Source organism: Amphiprion ocellaris, chromosome 3, assembly GCF_022539595.1.
Source record: "Amphiprion ocellaris isolate individual 3 ecotype Okinawa chromosome 3, ASM2253959v1, whole genome shotgun sequence".
Classification (NCBI taxonomy): Eukaryota; Metazoa; Chordata; class Actinopteri; family Pomacentridae; genus Amphiprion; species Amphiprion ocellaris.
This window is the reverse complement of record NC_072768.1, coordinates 8,550,081-8,571,119: the sequence shown is the minus strand read 5'-3', so window position 1 is coordinate 8,571,119 and position 21,039 is coordinate 8,550,081. Positions and strand designations below refer to the sequence as shown.

The following is a 21,039-nucleotide window of genomic DNA, read 5'->3' as shown; positions in this document are numbered from 1 at the left end:
TTGATTTTCTATAATTCCAAGCTTGCACTCTTTCTTGCTTCATCGTCAAAGTCTAGGTAGTGCTTTGTGTGTTTTATTGGATTCCTCGTCAGTTTTTTCCTCTCATCATCCCATCAATTTATGTCTTTACGAACTCTGTGCTGTTACTGCCAGGTATCCTATTACCTCCCTTTTCCCATGTGTGGACAGCTGCCATTACGCTGAATTAAACCCAAATATGAAATCAAGGTTGCCAGATTGATGCTCATCAATCCTCCCAGGAATACTTACATCATCCTAAGTGTCCCACTGACCCTCGCTGCTCTCATTATAGCTTGTTAGAACAATTAAAGGTGACGTGTGTCAGATTTATAACTCACCCGTGTGTGTGTTTGTGCCTGTACATGTATGCTTGTGTGTTTTGTCCTGAACAGATGTGAGCATCTGCCATTGCAGTTAAGGCCATTAATACATGTCTAGAGGTGTTTGTATGCGGATGAGTCTGGTTTTCGGCAGCAGCTGTTGTTATTTGCCGTGTACCCTGTTTGTGTGTGCATCTTTGCAAGATGTCTGACATACTTGATTTTAAATTTCCATGTTTATGTATGAGACACAGATAGTCAATGTAGAGGGATCTTTTTGAAAAACACACACCAACAAATACTAGAAGAACAGCATCTGATAAAAAGCGATAGAAAAGTGAGTATTTATCCTTGCTTATTGTGTTATCAACTCTAAATACAATGAAATACTATTGTAGTTTTCAAAATTAGGAGCCTAAACTTCTTTTTTTTCACACACAAAAAGACATGTCACCGCTCATACAAAGGTTGAACAAAGCTAAGGACGTGCATAAATACAAAGTAGATAATAAAGATGAGGTTGACTCTTTTCATTCAATCTTACATGGAATCTTGTCCTACAAGTCCTGTTTTGCAATTTATAGCATAGTTTTGTTAAGGCAAAAGTGTGTTATTTGGCATCAGTGGTAAGAAACATGTTTCAAATTTGCTGTTATGTGTCTCTATCTGCTTTCATCTACTGTTTATCAATGCATATTTTCATCTATTCATGAGCTGCTTCTGTTCATTTGTCCACTGTCTGGAGCTTTTCTCCATCTAGCCTTTCATCACTGTGGTGCACTTCATACTCTATCCACCAGAGTGCGCTGTATGCTGGGATTCTTTGCCTTTGCCTTAGGCTCTCCTAAATAATGAGCCTCAGCACTTGAGTGTCCAACTGAAGACGTGCAGGCCCTCCAGGCCCTGTGCTTGAAGTGGTGTTTGTGATTCTTCCTGGAACTCCTCAAGTAAAGTGAAGGTTAGAAGATTTCTCTTCATGGCAGTGTGTGACCATGGAGAAGGTCAGCACTGCAGAAGAAAAACTCCTGATATTGCTGAAGATTTGCGGCTGTCAGATGCAACCAGCCTCCCTTTCATCGTGTTCCGTCTGATGTATAGAGCCAATAAGCTGTTCTGCTTTGTGAAAGTGCTGACCGTTTGGCCCCAATAAACACAGAGTCTTAGTGGACAACTCCACAGTTCCTCTCATCCGTCATCACAACTTTCTCAGAGACACAAGGGCTTGTGGAAGGAAGAGAGGGAATGTGTGTGTGGAGACTGTGGAAGTGTTCGGTATATAATTAATGACCTTATCCTGCTCCTCCTGCTGTCTGAATACCAGACAATGAGCAGACGAAAAGCAGGAAAAACAAGTGAAATCAAGAGAGAGAAATGACAAGAAGGAGGGGCGACAGCGAGGAGATTGAAAGGGGGGAAGCATATGTTAAAGGCTGGGCTTGATTAATAATTATGAGTTGTGTCAGTGACCGACTGGCCGTCCCATTAACCCTGCTGTCTACTGGAGGGGCAATTGCGTAGGATTTACCCCCCCATGTTCCCTCCCTCCTCCCTCTTCTCCCCACGGTCCTTCATTTTTCATGTGTCCAACTTTTGCTCTTTTTTATTTTTTGCTTCCTTTTCTGTTTTGTATCTTTAGCAGCACCTCTGTTCCCATGGCAATAATGGGATCTAAATGTAAAAAAGTGGTAAATATCAAGGGACAGGACCTTGGCTTACAGAGAAACCGGTGTGTGATCAAGACCTGTCTGTCACAGCACAGATTTTTTTTTTTCTTTTTTGAGACTGGAGTGTAGGCAAGGAGGTGCAGCAAGGACAAAGACTAGAAAAGGGTGGGAGGTGACTGGTCTGTCTAGCTGTGGCCCCAGGGGGTCAGTCTGCCCCCGTCTCCAAGCCCCACTGCCTTTCTTCGATCACATCCATTTCTCCTGGACAGCAGAGAGACACAAATGAGGCAGAAGCAGCGGCTTCAAAATATACAGAATCCTATTTAATGAATATATGTAAAACCAAAAACTACAATCGGCACTGCTGTGATTTTATATTTTGCCCTCACAATGATGACAAGGATGGCCCGGAGTGATGTCAGGAGGTGGAGATGATCTCCTCAAATTACTTCTCTCCTTTCCTGAACCTCCAGGGCCTATCCTCCCCTTCTTACCCTGCACGCTAACAAAGACAATCTGCCCGAGTCGTTTGCTGCAGCGTTCGTCATTGGTTTGCGTGGTAGAGAGGAGCTGGTGCACCTGTTAGAGGTGTGGGACCCATCTGTACAGTAACAAGCAGCTTAGTCCCATGCCTGCAGCAAGAGGTGGAGCTGGCACAGTCTGGCTCAGGTTACTGCACTCCTGGGAGAAAATCATGCATGCGTATGCGGAGGGTTCTAGAATGAGTAGTTCAATGCTGGCTCATTAGAAAGAATGAGGAAATGCAAGTATGAGTGTGTGCAGTGAGGGGGGAGGCGTGCACAGGTGCATCCTCCTTGTATTTTGTATTTGTTTATGCGCATACTTACTGTGTGGTTTGCATGCCTGAGGGATCATAATGATTCACTGTCTATAAAGAAGGCAAATTGTGTAGTTATGACGGGCTGAGAGGTTTACGAGAGTTATAAGCACAGCTGCATCCTGCATGTAGACAAATGTGTCACAGGCAAAGGTCTGGAGAATGGAAACTGTTTGGCACAAGCCTGAGCAATACAGGAAAACTTACATTAGTTAATGAGTTTTCTGCTGCCAAAAAAATAATTAAAGATTAGCAAATCACATCTGCATATGGTTACAGCTTCTTGAAGTGCATTTTGTTTGTTAAATACATGTATAAATTAAATATCTCTACATTTAGGAACAGTAGTTGGACAAGACAAGCCATTTGAGATGTCACCTTAGCCTTGGAAAAAGTGGTAATGAGCATCTAATTTCTGAGTATTGCCTTTATTTCATAGAGTAAATGGTAAATCAGTTATTCAGAAAAAATATTGGACAGAATAATCAGCCACATTTCTAAGTATTACAAATTCTCTGTCCACAGTATGAAACCACACAGACAAATACCGACACACATTAAAATGAGTAAACCCATGTTTCCCTGTTTTCCCAGTATCCCGATGTTTCCCGCTGGGAGTCAGATCATGTATAACCCATTTCCTTCCATGATCTGATCTGTAAAGATTAAATATGTAGCCGAATCATCAAACATTTAACGCTCACACTGCAACAAATCAGATTCCTAATCGTGTGTGGACTTTGGGGAAGGGGACTCACGTGCCCGTCTTGATCCTAAGTTGATGTGAGTGTGCTGTTTGCACGCTAGAGTAACTCATAAAAGGTGTGCAGACTTGCAGGCAGACAGGCAGTGCATGCTTAACAGAGTGTTAATTGTTAAATGAGTGTTAAGGAAACACTGTTTTCTTACCCACTTTGTGGTGTTGCTGGGTATGTGTGTGTCTATTTCTGTGCATGGTGTAGGCTTGGGAAGCCTCCTCGGCACTGGGTAAAGTGGGCTAAGTTTACTAGGGCAGAAAATGCTGGAGCGTGACTCAATCCAGAGCCTTCATACAACCAGCCTCTCAAATATGCCTCTGCCGCATTCTGTCTGCTCAGTGCCTCTCAGACACACTCTTACTCTGGTGAGAGGCTTGTACGCAGGACAAGAAAGACACAAGTAAAGGCTCTGACCGTGCTAGAAAAGGTGTGAGGTGTGTTTTTGCCTTGTGAATGCCCTTTGATCCGCCTGCGAATCAGATATTCGTTTTATTTTCTACTCACTACTCACTTTTCAAAGGGCTGAGTATGAATGGGTCTCTCGAAAATCCAAGGTGACTTTCACTGCAGCAAGAATGACATAAGATAGTAGCGTGCACCTGCCTCTCTCCTCACTCGTTTTTCCAGACACCACACACACACACACACACATGCATACACACCTGCACCCAGAGACACACAAATGAAACAGAGCCATTCACTGTAATAGGGAACGACAGATTTGGGGTGCAGAGTGACACAGCAAAAATCTGATTACTAACAGTGCTGCAGAGAATGACTCGGCAGAATCCTTTTCATCTGCGCTTGCTGTCCTGCATCACCTGAGGCTGACAAAAAAAGACAAATGAATGGAGACAAAAACAAGAGAAGACAGAACAACTGTCAGCAATGATAAAAATACTGAACGACACAAAGAGATTTGCATATATATATATATATATAAAGAATGGTTAGTATTGAAGCTTCCAGGCCGAGCTGTAAGCATAGAAAAATCAAGCATCACAAGGATAACAACTCAGTGTGACGTTCAGCGGGTCAATAAAGCCATTTGAGGTCATTTGACCTGACACATGAGCAAGTAAAGTGCATGGAGTTGCATTCTCTGCAGAGTTTAAAACCACCATGACTAGTAGTAAACCCTATAGACAGTTGGATCTGAACAGGTGCTTAAGAGGCTTTATCAACATGTCTGGAATAGAAACTGTTTTTGTGACTGTGTGAGTGTGCCTGAGCGTAAACCTCCAACCACTTGGATGACTGCCAAGAGTTTGATTAGCACATATCCCTATTTTCCACGCCAGGTGGACATCGTGATCAATCAGGCTCACACAGACACCCGCCCTGTACTCTTGCTGGAAATTAGATTTAAAGAGCAAAACTGTCCTCAGAGCTTTTAGCATGATGCAGAATCAGAAGAAAGGCTTGTTAAGGCCAATTCTGTGATGCACAGCATGGACTGGCACGGTCGCAGCCACTCTGGTGTTGTTGCCGTTTACTGGATTACTGGGACGGTCAGCTTCAAGGAGGAAACTGGTGGTGGGGAAATATGGCAAAACTCCTCAGATGTTGACTGCTTCAGCATGATTCATCTTAAGGTACCGCATGCAGTAAAGCTGATATTTTAACTGGTTGATATTGCATCTAGGAGATTCAACATAGATTATTTGTGGAATTATCTACCATGGCATGATATTTTTATGTGTATCTATAAATCTATTAAGTAGTCATTGTTTATTTACGTGTACATAACAATGTATCCAAGGAAGTGTGAAGAAGAAATTCACAGGGGATCCTTAAACTACACCCTTATCTGTGCAGAAACAGTAGCTTGGCAGCTACACACCTTCCTTTGTGTAAATCACTCGCTAATGTGTTGTATATATGCATTCATAAGTGTACAGTTGTACTTTTTATGTGTGATGAAACATAATGTGTTCTTTGTATTATGCAAAGAGGTGATGTGAAATCCAGCTCTCTCTCTCTGAAGGCTGTAAACATTGCACTTACAATTCATTCCACTCCCTTCACTTATCCTCACACGCACACACACACACACACACACACACACACACACACACACACACACACACACACTGGATTACACACAGAAATCTGGGTTTTAACCCTAGCCATACCAGGAGGGAGTCACACTGGGACATGTGGTCTGGTGTAGCCTCTCTGTTGGGGGTTAAGCTTGTCACTAATGATGAATGCCGGTCTGGAAAGGATACCTGCCGCTCTCCATAACCCTCGCTGTATTCAGACTCCCCTTCACAAGTCTTAGTAGCCATATTCTGTCCATCTCCACCATGATAGTGGGTATTTATAATGCATGAGCAGCATGCAGATGAGAATTAGCGGGATATTTCCGAGTTATTAATGGTGGAGTGTTACATATTCACAGCAGGCAGCACTAGGAGCAACTTCAGGACAGGAAAGCCTCCTGAGGGCAACAAAGGCCTGATGGATATACACTCTTTAACGCCCAGCGGTGTGTTTTATGAGGGCTGCGTGAATGCAATTGTACATGCGTGTGCAGAGAATCGAGGCTGTGCAATAGCCTCGGTCACACCCCGGTGCTTCGGACTACAGAGCTGATGTGAGGACTGATGAGGGGCTGTTTCTGCCAACATCATGCCCAAGAGAGGCCATGGGGCAGAGGTCACTGGAACTCTGGGTCTATACGGCCTATGGAAAGGGCAGGAGAGAAAAATGAGATTGAGAGGGATGTCTCTGAGACGCAGCAAGGCTCAAAGAGAGTGATCAAACCAAAGGAGCAGGTGGAGTAAAGGTTAAACATGCAGTCAAAAGAGTGGGGGAGGAGGAGACGTAGTGCGGTTAGGATGCTGTAAGGTGAATAAGGCATTCTATGTCAAAAACTGGTCGCAAAATTTGTTTTTGACTCGTATATTTTGCATGGTTACCATTTCTTGAACTATTTTTTGTAGGAATCGATGCCATAAATGTTGTTTAAACAACAAAAAAATTATTAAAACATGTAAAAAAAATAAATAAATAAAAGATTTCCTTGCCACACATATGACAAAGACGGCTGTGTCCGGTGTGGTTGGATGAATAAAAGGTTAAAAAAAATCCTCCGGAACCTGCATCTGAGACGATAACAATAGATTAGCAGTGACTCAATAATCCTGTAAGGACCAGAGAAGTCTGACTAACGGTGGTGTTGCACGACCAAATTATTGGAGTATAAACCCGTTGTCTGATTAGCTCAAATTCTGTCTGTAACCTTGTTTCTATTGTGCATGCAATGTCAGTGTCTCCCTTCTTACAATCATATCCTGTTTGTTGTTAAAGCCCAGCTAGACTCATTCCAGTCTGACCGTCTGTTTCTTCCTCTTTGTACGTGTTGGTAACTGAGAGAGAATGGGGGTACATTCCAGCAGCCACAAAAACAAAAACAAGCCCTTCTCCATGGACGTCCCACCAGCATCCTCTGTCCCTCGTTGCTTCCCTTCTCTTAAATCACCACCCCTTCTGCCATGCACCCTTCATCCTCCCGCCCACCACCCCATCCTCCCCAATCAGCCCTCTACCCCACATGCCCTTGTCCTCTCTAACCCTCCACCCCTCCCCGCAACTGTTACATAAGCTTCCAGTCATAGATCCAGGCCATATCGCTGTTGTTTCCCCCCCTTCTTCCCTTGTGTGTCTATGGGAGCCTCAGCATCCAGGGCCAACCCTTAATGAGGCTGCCACAAAGGCCCATTGATGGGAGGCCCAGTGTGAGAGAGGATGACCCCAGCCAAGAGCACCCAGAACTGTGCATCAGCTGCCCCGGGCTCTCCCTCCACACAAAGACGTCCACTGTGGACAGAGACCTGAAAAGGCTCAGAGAGAGACAGAGAGAGAGACAGAGAGAGAGAGAGAGAAGGGGGGGAAGAAGGTGGAGATAACAACTCAAACTACTTAGAAAATTTGAGATAGAAAGATATTTTAAAAGTTTGAGATGTGTGACTTCATCGCATAGTTGCTTCTCTGACTCTCTCCTCAAACAGCCTCCTCCTCCTCCACTTCCTCCTCTATGCATCCTTGCAGGAGCAGTGAGACCCACCCTCTGCCCTCCCTCTGCCAGGGAGTTGTCAGTATCTTCATCTCCCTCATGGATCATAACTCAGATCTGAAGAGGGGATTACAATGCTGTAGTCTGTCAGAAGTCCTCATCAGCAGTCACAGGTTGCTCAAGAGAGCGATCAAAGCGCTGTGACGGGACCCCAACTCTTTTTGGGAAGCTCTGCAGCACTAATCGGGAACCCAGTCGGTTCTCAGAGCCAAGCTCGCTGGAGACAGACGTGTTTTGTTTATCAGATTTGGATTACAGCTGATCATTTGGGAAGCTTCCCTGGATGGAGAATGAAAATAGTGTGTAGACAAATGAAGCTAGACCCTTAGACGCCGTCATGGAACAATTCTTTGAAGAGCTGGGCTACTGTCTGGCTGATATGGCTTAACAGCTTCCTTTCAGTCATTTGTCAGTATCCCATGACCACACATAGAGAGGGAGAGAAAAAAGCTCTGGAATCAAAGTTTGGATTTTGTCGAAAAATCTCTTCTTTTGGTGGCGTTTCTTCATCCGTGCAACAATGACTCTTGCAGCTCGACTCGAAGACCTAGAGGTGACCCTGGAACACATGCTCATGGATGTTTTTGTAAGTCTCTTTTGTACAATATTGCTTTTAATCTCAGTAACTGCAAAAAATAAAATGATTCAGTCTTTTGCCACCCTTACTCTCTCTCTCTCTTCTCTCTATGTTTCAAATGGGTGACCTCTTCAGTGTATAATTGCAGTTGGAGACCAGAGGCTAACATATGTTCAAGCCTCTTTCCAGATGCTCTCTCATTAATTAGCTCTGAAAAAAACCCCAGTGTTGATTAAGCATCGGATTCTGTGTATAGAGAGATTTGGGGGAATAACTGGTTGACCAGGAATCTAACTTGGACAGCCTAACATATGACTCCACACAGGGTCGGCCCAGTGAGCTGAAACTTTGGAAAAGTTAACTCAGCGTGCGAGAAGCTTTCATCCAACCAACTCCAAAGTATTAAATCTAGGTACTGGGCTTCTTTATGCTTTCTGTGGTCTGCATCCTTCATATTTATCTAGAAATCTTTTGATTAGGAATAAATGAGAAGGAAAAGAAGCAGGGATTGAAAATGAGGAAATGTGGGCTGAAAGAGGAATGAGAATGAGAAGGAAAGTCTGATGGATGGGATAGTCATATTTCTATTGCCCGCGACGCTTGGTTAGAGGTAGATTACTCAGGCCCCTGTGGTTTCCAAAGCATTTGGGCGGTGGGAATGAAAAACTACGCCACACTGCACGCCTCGCACACACACATATGCACAGAAAAATACATCCACATGCACACATGATCTACCTCCACATAGACACACGCTCTTAGTGACATCAGAATCCCTGGTTGCTTTGATCTGCCTGTAATGACTTTGGTCGTTAAGCTGCTGTTTCCCTTTAACATTGTTTACAGGCGCCGGCATCTGTTGGAGTAACTGTAATCTGTGCTTTTCTGAGATATACTGTGCGTCCGATGAACGCTGTCAGACCTCAATCTGCTGCTGCAGGGCATCACTGATATATGAGGAGATTTGACGCCCGGATCCATCGACCTATTTTGGAGATTTGGTCATTTTCGTATATTCGGTTGATGATTTATGACAGAGGCAATAAAGATTAGTGTTTATGGCCGGAACAGGATTTAGATTATTCATGCGCTGTATGTGTGCTGGAAAAGAAGGGAGTTAGGGGAACGCTTCCTTCCTCTGCATTTCCACTCAGCATCCTAATCAGGCTGCTTATTTATTTATTTCTCTAATTGCTGCGAGAGGCTGGAAAACAAAGGGTTATCTGGCCACTTTGCATACTTAAATGAGAAATATTCAAATTGCCCGTGCCCCTTTCCAGTCTGTTTGCTTGACATATGTGCACATGGCAAAGCAGGCATGCAGTGCACACACACAAGCCTATTGCAGTGAACCATCAAATAAAGGCAGGCAGAAGTACGTATCTTAATGGGACGACTTACCAGCAGTAGATGATCTGACATCTGTCTTATACCACTAAAAAAAAGATTTCGCCATTTTTAAGTGCTTCGAAACAGGACTAAGGACTAGTGAAATACTGGCAGCTCTGGTCACCATGATTTTACTGTATTTTTACAGTGTCACAGTTGTAATTCATTTAAACAGTTAATTTCTGTGATTTATTGCAGCATTCTGCAGAAGAACATGTGGTTTATTGTTTAGTAATGTAATTAGACTTTACAATAACATACAATTTTCATATCATGTGATCAATCTGCAACTGTAGTTTTGTGTCTTGTTTTGCCCATTTTGTGTCTCATTTTTGTCATTTTGTGTCCCATTTTTGTCGTTTTGTGTCTGACTTTTACCATTTTATGTCTTATTTGCATCATTTTTTATGTTTTGTGTCTCGTGTTGTTTCTCAATTGGGTTGTTTTGTGTCTCATTTGTATTGTTTTGTTTCCTGTTTGTGCTGTTTTGTGTCCATGTTTTTTCATCATTTTCCATCTTGTGTTTTGTGTATTGTTTGGGTTGTTTTGTGTCTCATTTGTATTGTTTTGTTTCCTGTTTGTGCTGCTTAGTGTCCATGGTTTTCGTCATATTCCATCTTGTGTTTTGTGTCTTGTTTGGGTTGTTTTGTGTCTCATTTAGGTTGTTTTGTGTCTCATCTGTGTTGTGTTGTATGTCGTTTTATGTCTCGTTTAAGTCATTTTGTGTCTTGTTCAGGTTGTTTTGCATCTGGTTCTTTATTGTTTTGAGTTTCATTTGGGTTGTTTTGTGTCTTGTCATCATTGTTGCTTTGTTAAATTTTTGTCCTTTTGTGTCCATTTTTACACGGTCAAGCTCTTATGGCAGTTTTTGACCTCACTAAAGCATTAGATTTAACAGTTTTTAACCATATTGTGGATAAACAGTATGCTACCATTGCATTTTTAGCTGTATTTCTTACAGTAATTAATTACATTGCACTGTATAAATTCAGCAAATCACTAGCAGATGTGGTTGCCAGTATTTCACAGGAAAGATTATGTGTAAACGTGTGTGTTCAGTGAATCAAGCTGTGTATGTGTGTAAATTGAGACAGCTAAGCCCAGAGACCATGGTCGTTAGAGGAATATTAAGGGTCATTAGAATAATGACAGCTGTTCTCCATCCTCCAGTGGAGAAGGACCTCCAGAGCCCGATCTGTGCTGCTCATTGGCTTAGAGCAGTAGTCGAGTGCACAGCTATATTCGGGGCTGCACAGCTATTTTCATTAACACAGCAGTGCATATGAATGATTCAGGAAAGCCGAGAGTATCCCAGGCAATGAACTTCCTTTACAGCCTCTTTTACTACAAGAAAAGGAGGTCACTATTTTGTTGCCGCGATTGCTCACGGGAAGCTTGAGTCATTTGTAGATTATTCAGGTCAACACTTTTATGTGTTCTGCATTCAAGGCCATGATCGCAGATTTAAAGCGCAACACTTTAAATTCAGCTTAAAATCCCCCCAAAAAACCATCAGCACAGTTAAAATAGACATTTCCAAGTAAGATTGCACTGCCATTACCACAAAGGGTCCTTTGACAAGAATGAAACAGCAACATGATCTATATCTGCTGATTGGATTTTTTCCCGGTTGCTGTAAAATGTCGGTTTGTAGCATCATATCAGCTCCTGCCAAAGCTGCTGTGTATTGTGTTGCTGGACTGCTGAGCTGAGCGTGAGGACACAGCAAGAGAGAGAGAGGGAGAGATGGCAGCTCCTCTTTCAGAGGATGCCTCACAGTCTCGCACAAAGGCTGACAGTCACATCAGGAAATGAAGCGGCGTGATTAAAAATGCATTCAGTCCTTGTGTAGTTTAATTGAATCTCCTCCTCATGCACCCCACAAATGTCTCCACCTCCCGATCCTCTCCTCCAACATCCCCCCTCCACGATGCAGGCCCGGAGGCGAAGCGAGGCATCCCTTCTCTCACTCCTCTTCCTCCCAGATCCTTCCTTTTCTCCCCCCATCCCCCTGGTCTCCTCCAACTGAGAAAGACCTCAGCTGGATGGGATTGTTTCCATCACAGCTGTACTGCACTGCTCTGCTTTGCTCTTTTCAACACTGTCTCCTCTCTTTCCAGCAGCCACAAAGCACTAGTTTATATCTTTGGGCCAGCCAGTCTGCCACAAAGGGCCTGTGGTCTCTGAGAGCATTCAGTCTATTAGGAAAACGAACACAATGACACCAGGAGTTTCCTCATCACAATCAGAATTGTATCACTGCATTATTTTATACGTGTATCTACAGTATGTGAATACATGTAATTTAGCTACAAGCGTACTTTTCTCTTTTGCTTGTAGTCGTGTTGGTTCAAATAGCAGATATCGACTGGGTGTAGAGTTTTCTGTTACGTAATGGGTGTGTTCTCTGCCCAGTGACAAACTTGTCAATTATAGCAAGCTGACCTCCTCCCTCTCTCTGTCTTCCCCTTATCGCCTCCTCTCTCTTGCTCTTCCTCCTGTCTCTCCACCAAACATTTGTCATCCAGTCTGAATTAATCTGATCTTGGTATCGATTGGTATGCAGCCAGAGTCGCAACATCTCGAGTCCTCTCATGACTTTGAATAAATTTCAGAGCACTTTCTGGCAACGTTACCCCACTTGTCCTGTTACTTTTCCAAAGTATAAGCCTGGCGTATGATATGGCTTTCTTACTACTAAAAAAACTCATGAAAAGACCTAAACCAACATGTGCCAGTCCATTTTGTAGTGTTCTCATATTCCATTCTGTCTGCATCTCTCCTCCCCAAGCCCATTTGTTACTGCCGGAGGAGTAAATATTTAAAAGCAGGTCACAAACAAGTTATTTCCTAGAACAGTTGGGCACCGCAGTTTTCAGCAAACCCTTTCCACACATACACAGGTATTCGTTTAAACATAGCTTTTCGTACGTGTTTTGGCTTTTCATCCAAACACAGACTTAGGTCACTGAAAATAGAGCGTCTGGAAAACTACTTCCAGAGCGAAGATATTCAGAAACCTTGTTTGCAGAAAGCAATTTTTTGGCTTGTGATGTGCCATTATATCCATGAAGCAACACGATGAAAACAGTGCCGGTGCTAACTTTGCTGAGAGGAATTTTTTTTACATGTTCATACAGACATGTACAGTTACTTTCCCACTACGGTGAGGAACAGAGGAATCAGATTCAGTCCACATGTAGAATTACTTCCTCCTCGATGTTGGTATCAAAAGCTTTTTTTTCAGGCTTCTATTGGCAAATGTGGCATCAGTGTTTGGCATGCTTTTGACAATGCTTAAATAGTGTTTTTTGTATTTTGATGTGGAGATTTTTTGAGAACTAAAGACGTAAATAAAGAAAGGCCTGCATACATGTGGACTAGGTGTCAGACAGAAGTAAATAGTCCTTTTGCAGGAGGTTTGGTGTCAAATAAACAATAATGAGTATTTATAGTAGCAAAAAAAAGTGTCACCCAGTACAGCGAGGGCTTACTTGTATGTTTTGATGGTTTTTGGAAACTCAATTTGTTGCTATATCATGGATTTTGTAGACAACAATATATAGAGAATCAATCCAAAAAAATGCAGTTCAGAGCAACTATGTTTATGTGGAAGAAAACCTCCACAGAGGGAATGATATTATTATTATAATGTAGTCAGCTGCAGCAGGCACATGTATCTCATTTACTTCCCTCATTAGTCTTCTCTGGCTTCAGAATCACCCAAATAAATAGAGAAAAGTCCATTTTCATAAACTTGATCCAATTTTTATGTGCGTACCCATAAACTAAGCGGCTATCATCATTCATCTCTCAGTCTTCATCATACGTTCCTATGTCAGCTGGCCCAGCACACACAGAGGCTTTCCAATAGACTTAAGTGAATAATTCAGAAGCTTTGAAAGCGATTCACTGGGGCAAATTGCATATCTAGCACCTCATTCACATCTGCTACTACCCTTGTAATAGAATGTATTTGATTGCCCATTGGAATGATATATTCTAATTCCATGAAGGCATAGATGACTGTATAACAGCAGTGTATGAGGTTGGTTGTGGACTGCAATCAGAAAAAACATTTTTTTTTCAAGGCAACCGTCAAGGTTATAGACGGAGCACATTCAGTCTGACTGTAATCTGCTGGTGCCAGTGCCTAAAACGGTAACCACACTGACAATCACACAAGCACACATACAGTATGTGCACACACCCACACACCCACACACCCGCACACACACAGTGTCACCTCAGTGAGCAGATGTGAGCCGAGCGACACGATTGGACCAGGACAACCTGTCCCGACGTTCCACCAAATCTCTCTGAAATACAGATATGTCCCAGTTTTTCACAGCAAGTCACATAAACGTTGCTGTTTCCTCGTAATAAAATCTCACGGACTATCTGCTACCTTTCTGAGCATATAAAAAGTGTTTCCCAGGCCTTCTTACACAGACACTGCTGAGAGGATGATAATTGAAGTGGATGCTCCCCTGTGGAGGAGTCATTATGATTGGTTCTGGCCTGATGAAGGGTGGGGGGGCCTCACTTTATGCTCATCTCACGCTCAAGAGATACAGAAAAACAACGCTTGCATGAAGACAGAAGCACCCACACTGAGAAATGAATTGAATTACGCTATCATGGTGGTGCTGTTTAGCTTTATAACCGTTTATCTGCGTTCATTGCAGTGTTGCTGTAACTCAACCCTTTGTAATTTGTGGAGTCTTGATACATAAACAGTCAACCCCCTCCCTGCCTGCCTGGGATGGGGAGAGAGTCCAACTAGAGGGCATTTCCATAAACACACACTCCCACACAGACACACAGGACCATAGGGATGAGTCAGACAGCCGTGGGCAGAGACTGGCTGGGTTATCAGGGTAAATTAATGCATAACAATGCCAGGATTCTACAACTGAGAACCACTGCTTCTTATTATTACAACTACGAACAAAGACTCAGCAGACGCACACACAGCCCAAATAAAACCCAGACAATCCAGCTGCTTTGTTTCGCTCATTAGCATCTCTCGTACCCAAGCAGTGATTTCTCTTTCTGTTCTCTCACCCTCTCCTCTTATCTGCAGATTTTCTTTTTTCAGAAATGTATTAATATCTGCTGGTTCACTTTGAGGGCAGCTGGTTCTGCATGTCAGAATCGCCCAACTCTGTTCTAGTTTTTTTTAATTTTTTTTTATTCCTTGTTATGTACTCAGGTTTGTATTCCACATATTTTTATTACCAAGTGCAAATCCCATTCGCCTTTATTTTTGTGTGCTTGTTGACTGAAATGGGTCATTGTGCATCTAGCCCGAGGCATCAAGAATAGTAACATGCTGGGGTTTTTTTTCCTTTTTATTTTCTTTCCTGCTGTCAAGACGAGGGCTTATCACCTCGGTGGATTTGAGGAGAGTGGAATTTAATACATTTTAAAAGGGAAAAAGAAAGTGGGATCTGTGGAAGAGAACAAACGAACACAAACCACACTTAAACCGTTCAATTAGAGGAGTGCATTGTCATCTCCCTGTCAAGGTGTCAGACAAGATTCCTATGAAAGCAGCGAGGTTTTTGTCTGCTAAATCAGCAGTGGCACTTAATCTCTGTCATCACGCTCTGAATTAACATCAAGCGCACACATCACACAGAGCACCAGTCGCACTGCAAACAGAGACAGAAATGAATCGCGCCTTTTGCTTCCTTTTTCAGCTCCTCCGGTGTGTCATCTGTAAGACCTGGATGTTGGCAGACTAAGTTTATAAATAGCCCTCTGATACTTCTCATGTAGGCCACAGTCACTCACACACTGATGTGGGCCAGGGTATTGAATAAATAATGCTTACTGGGGATTACCACTGCAGATGATTTCCTCCTGTATGCTTGTCGCTCGGCTTTAACACAGAGTGTGAGTTTCTGTGTGTGTAAGTGTGTGTCTGTGTGTGACATATGCAGTATCATGCGGCTGAAGCCAACAGGGGTCCTCACTTAAAGAAATGATATGGAGGGGGGGGAGGATTGGAGGAGGCTTGTTTAGTTGCTCTTTTCGACTGGTTGCTATAATCTGATTTTATACTTTATGATCCAGCGTCAAATCACCTCATGAGTAAAGAAAGAAGAAGGCAGCCAAGCCAAATATTACAGCAGTAGACCACACTCAAAATGGTTGAACATACTGTACATGCATGCAAACCCAACAACTATTGTGCATGTGTGTCGATTCAATTTAGTTAATCAGCTGGCAGTTGAGTATTGATGTGCACGAGCACGCACAGAGCTGGGCAGTGAGTGATGACAAGAATATGACAGTAAGTCACTAGGTGCAGCTGTAACTCATGAATCCAATAGCTTTAATGGACATGTAAAGACCACTATGGAGGGTGCAGAGGACTGACTCAGCTGAACGGAGCTGCAGCTCTCTGCAAAGGGTCAGAGCTCTGCTGCTGAAAGTCTACCAGCTCTGTGGTGGAAAAAAAGAGAAAAAATCAGGCCAGTTTCTACACTTTACCCCCTACACAGACGATGAATCAAGTGATAGTATAATCAATATCTGCATGCATGAACAATATGCATGCATGACTGCAAGGATGCATGATTGTGTGTGTGTGTGTGTGTGTGTGTGTGTGTGTGTGTGTGTGTGTGTGTGTGTGTTTTCTCCCTTTGTGTCCTGGTCCAGACAGTGCAGGGAGAGAAAGCTGGATGTGGGATTTCAAAGATAATCTCCCTACCAGATGGCAAAACATCCCATATTCCTTTTGAGGTTCCACACGTGATCCCCCTGTAAGGGCTGGGTATGTATGCGTGGGTGGGTGAGGGTTGTAGGAGTATAGATATATATTCTCTTTCACAATTTTTATTGGATCACGTGACACCAGTGCGTATGCTAATAAGAGCTGTAACGTCACATTAATCCAGTGACCTGGTTAAGCCCCTAACTGAAGGAAGTGAGTGTGAGAGGGAGAGGGGAGGGGAAGGTGCCCGAGCTGGAGGAGCAGAGAGAGTAGAGAGGAGAGAGACAAAGCGCACTCCCTCTCCCTCCCCGGTTACTCTCACACGCTCATTCAACCCTCATGAGCGGCGGAGCGGAGCGCAGCAGAATGGGAAGCGGTTCCAAAGACGCAGAGCGGGGCGCGTAGGACCGGCGTAGGGACCCCCCCCCCCAACACTCCTTCCTTCATATAACCCACGGACGCGCGTACAGGCTCGCGTGAACCAAATTTGTCAGGCTGGACGGGACGGCGAGAACACCCACCTCTCACCCGCGCACACATGCCCACACGCCCACGGAGACGCACACTCTGGAGCGCACCATGGTGGTCCAGGGCGCAGTGACGCCCGGGAGAACCCGCCGGCTGATGCTTAAGCTGCCGGTGGGAACTCTGCGGAGGAACAGTGGAGAAAGAGTAAGATTCGCCTCAGTTTCACTTTTCTTCTTGGACTCTGTGTGTGTGTGTGTGATCGTGTTTTGTCGCGCCGTTGTGTGCGTAAGTGGGATTTAAAAAGAGGTTCTTGGCTAATCCAGGGAACCGTATTAGATTTGAGTTGGTGGAAGTGAAGAGCAAAGCTTTTAATCTCCACACGCTGGACAATACTTCTCTGTGTTTCTCTTCCTGTCAGTCTGAGTCTGTCAATCTTTGCAGTCTGTCTCTGTCACTGCTAATGTATTCCACCGCCGTCCTCGGCTTCAAGGTTACAGGGAAGTCTCACTGTGGGAGAGCTGCCTTTGAGTGCAGCCTGTTTGCCTGTCACTGTCAGCGCAATTAAACCGACTTAAGACGTGAGTTCACTTTCCTTATATATCAACCAAAGCCACACAGAAGCTCATCTTCATCTCCATTTAAAGTCCTGAATCCTGTCCTCTCCAGACTGTTAATGCACAGCTGAAGTCAGATTGTCTGTTGGACATCAGAAGCTCCAGTGTTTGTGTGTTTGTGTATCTGGTGGGTGTGGACTGTGGGCTGGAGATAATAGTTTCCAGCTAAGCTTAGATGTGGAATGTGTGTTGCAAAAGTTACCCCTTATGTCAGTTTTAAAGACAGGCTGTGACCTGCCAAGTGATTCATCCCTTTTGCTCTTCAGCAAAGTTGTTTAAGGCACGAGAAAGCTGTGGAAAAAGGAGAAGAAGTTCGCAGCTGTGAGCGGATCTTTGTGTTTCCCCCATTGTATTCACTCTGTGATGTATGTCAGAGCTCTTTCATGTTGCAAGTACACTGGTATTAAGTGAATCAGACATAAGTAGAGTGTGTGTTCAGGTGATAAGCATGCTCCAAACCCCTGAAAATCATGAGGTGCTTATGGGATAACACCAAACAGAAATTTCCAGCTCCTTTTTTGAAATCTGTCTTTCCACTTGATGTAACATGACTTTAGTTTCATTAACATCCCCCTTTGAGTGACTGTGACTGTAGTCTTTTGAGAATTCCCGATGTGTTTGTAGTTCTCCCCTTGACTGAACATGTAGTCGGAGGATACAGTAGTGCACACACACACACACACACACACACACACACACACACACACACACACACACACATACTGTACACATGCTGTTATAAATTCCACAGTGCAGCTGTATATTGGATGAAAACTGCTTTCATTTTAATAAGGCCAGACATGCACACTCCTACCTACCCCACCCTCCCTCCGACCCCCACCTCCCACACTTCAGCGCACTGAAATACATAAAACACAACCTGGTTCCTTTGCAGAGGATTACTTTTATAGTCGAGTTGACGTAAGAGTCCTCAGAGGAAGTGTTCGACTGTATATTTAGCTGTGATGCTTTCAGGTTCTGGCTGTTCAGAAAGTTCAGGTTGAGGCTGGTAAATGGATAAAATGTGATATAACTGAATCTGGCTGCCCGACACAATAGTTTTTGATTGGAGGAAACTTAATATTCACTATCCTTTGGAGAGAAGTAATTGCTACTGGTTGATTGACTGGCGACACACAAACACATGAACGAACACACACATTCAAATCACCCTAATTAATCGAGAAAAGCAGATTTCCGCGCACATGAAAGCGCTCTCTCTCCCTCTCCTGATTGCGTTCCATTTCTCTGCCTCCCATTTTTCTTGCAACCAGCTGTGTGCAGACAGACTGAAGGGGGGATTACTTGTTGTGATTTACATAAACTCACTCGCATTATTGTAATGTTGTGCTGGAAAAATGACTCGATAAATGTGCTCTGGCTTGCCGTTCGAGGTAGTGAATGTATCAGCTTTTCAAAACAGGTAACTGTCAAACTGCACAGGAAGGAAACTGCTCAATAAATCGACAAAGGCATTTACAGAAAAATGATAATTTAAACCATCAAAGTGTCTGACTCATTGAGATGGCAGGTGAACAAAGCTGGGTGATCTGCCGGTTTCTCTGCCGGAGGCTCCGTGGATGTTGACTGACTGTGAGGTTGTGACTTTTTCATGTCCTTACTGAGCTACTGAAATGCTCTCACTTCTATACAGCCGCAGCTTTGTCCTGCTCTGACTTGTCATGTTAGATAACTCATAGCATTCATATCCGATCTCCACCTTATGCAACTGCATGAGCGACACACAGTAATGTATGGACACAGTCTCTATCTATAAGCAGCTGACTGAGCAGACTGGAAGGTTGGAGAGGAAATTTATCGCTGCAAGCTTAGATCCAGTTAAAAGCATTTTGCACACTTGGAAGTCTAATTTTTCTTTTCCTTCAGCATTTCCCATGAACACGCGGAGGTTAGTCGGTGCGCATCCCCACTGGCTAAACACTTTCCTCCGAACCATTAACATTCTGTAACTTATTTGAGAGATATTTTCAAAGTGGATGCTCCAGATTGCTTTTGCATATTGCAGAGTAAAAAAATCCATCTTTTCATCTGTGCCTTGTCACTTTGCTAATGCAGATGAATCGTCTCACGTGCATGTGAGTAGTTCCTGATGGATGTGGGTTTTCGTCACAGTTAATTGAGTAATATCTACAGGGAGAACATAGCAATCTTTGTCCAACAGCGATGACACATTTGAACAAAACGTACTTCGTTAACTGTGGAACAATAGATGAGACTAACTTGATTACTCCCCCCTTTTCCCTTCCATGAATCATGCCTTATCTGTATCTTATTTCTACCTCTTGTTGAAAATCTTATCTTCTTAACATGACGTGTCTTGCTTCTTATCCCCTTTCTCTCCCTCTTGTAGTTTTAAGAAACTGGCAAGAAGTGTACCACCATAAGAAGTGCTTACAGACCGTCTTTGCAAAACACCAAATGTTTACACCGTAATATGATGAGGATAAATTGCACAGTTGGTGTTGACAGTTCAAAACAGCTTCTTTGAGGGGATGTTTTCCGTTTAGATTACCTCTGTGAGCAGGCTGAATTAGGATTATCTGCCGCCTTTGTTATCCTGCTATCATGTTAAGCTGCTGAGCTCTTTTTCCTGTGAAATTAAGAACAAAAACAAAATAAACAAACAAAAGGAAGAAGAGGGCATGAGAAAGACTGGCATGAGTGTTTACGTGTGTGTTTATGTGTTTTTTCTGTCGGAGGGGGGAAAAAAATCTGATTTCTTAGGAGACTGAGTCGCTCTCCGAGGAAACATGTTGTTGTCAGGGGCACCGCAGGGGAGCGAGGTGGGGGGGTTGGATCAGTGTCAGGGAAGGAGGAGTTCACACAGGCACACACATGTACACATCTCCAAACCACGCGTTCACGAGCAGAATGGGAATGCAAACAGACAATAGCATGACTGTAATTTACCACTATAGGCCTGAAAGCGAGAAGCCGCCAAGCAAGTGGTGAGGTAGGAATACTAATCAATCCTAGTTACCTTTAAACATCCCGTCTGCACCAATCACAGAGAAGGTCAGCGCTGGACTCTGGCATTCTGCGGGTCAGGTTGATTCTCGGCTTGTTTCTCATCAGACTGATCTAATTGTCTCGACATTAGAGTCAGGATGCATTGAAGCGGCTGCAAAGTTGATGAGAAAACCAGAGCGAGAAACAAAACAACATCCGAGATGAGTTTCTGTTGGATTTATCTGTTAGCAAATATGAGCTTAAATTTGCGCAGCTCTGCTTTGTCTCGATACATTATTGATTACCAGGGATTTCAAAATGCCCCCAGGACTGTAGGTGAGAAAGCTGTGGTCAGTCAGCCCAATTAGGGAGACAAAGAGAAGGGGAAAGAAGGAAAAAATGAAAGAGGTGAGAATAACTGGAGCTAAAGGCTCCTGAAGGCCCCTCTTGCACCACACCCTGTTCGGCATGAAAGGGGACCCCCCTTTCTCCCCAAGGCAGCTCAGGAGGAAGAATGTTATTGGGCAAGTGAGGAGAGGGGGGCACAGAGAGACTCCCACCCTATCCTCCACCCTGCCTCTTTCATCACTCGGTGCTATGTTTTTTTTTCCTCTC

General features: G+C 43.7%; 1 protein-coding gene across 5 annotated transcripts in view; it reads left to right on the top strand.

The window, feature by feature from the left end:
- Nucleotides 1-21,039, top strand: part of frmd4a (FERM domain containing 4A) — a 103,607-nt gene that overhangs the window by 29,796 nt on the left and 52,772 nt on the right. For 2 of the 5 annotated variants that reach the window (XM_023264731.3, XM_023264730.3), the window contains exon 1: nt 16,603-17,044. The exons of 2 other annotated variants lie outside the window; for them this stretch is intronic. In XM_023264731.3, the coding sequence (XP_023120499.1) occupies nt 16,952-17,044 (93 nt within the window). In that variant the 5' untranslated portion in view covers nt 16,603-16,951. Of the gene's footprint in view, nt 1-7,812; nt 8,269-16,602; nt 17,045-21,039 lie in introns of those variants that run through there. One more of the 5 variants, XM_035945695.2, reaches the window with a different exon arrangement.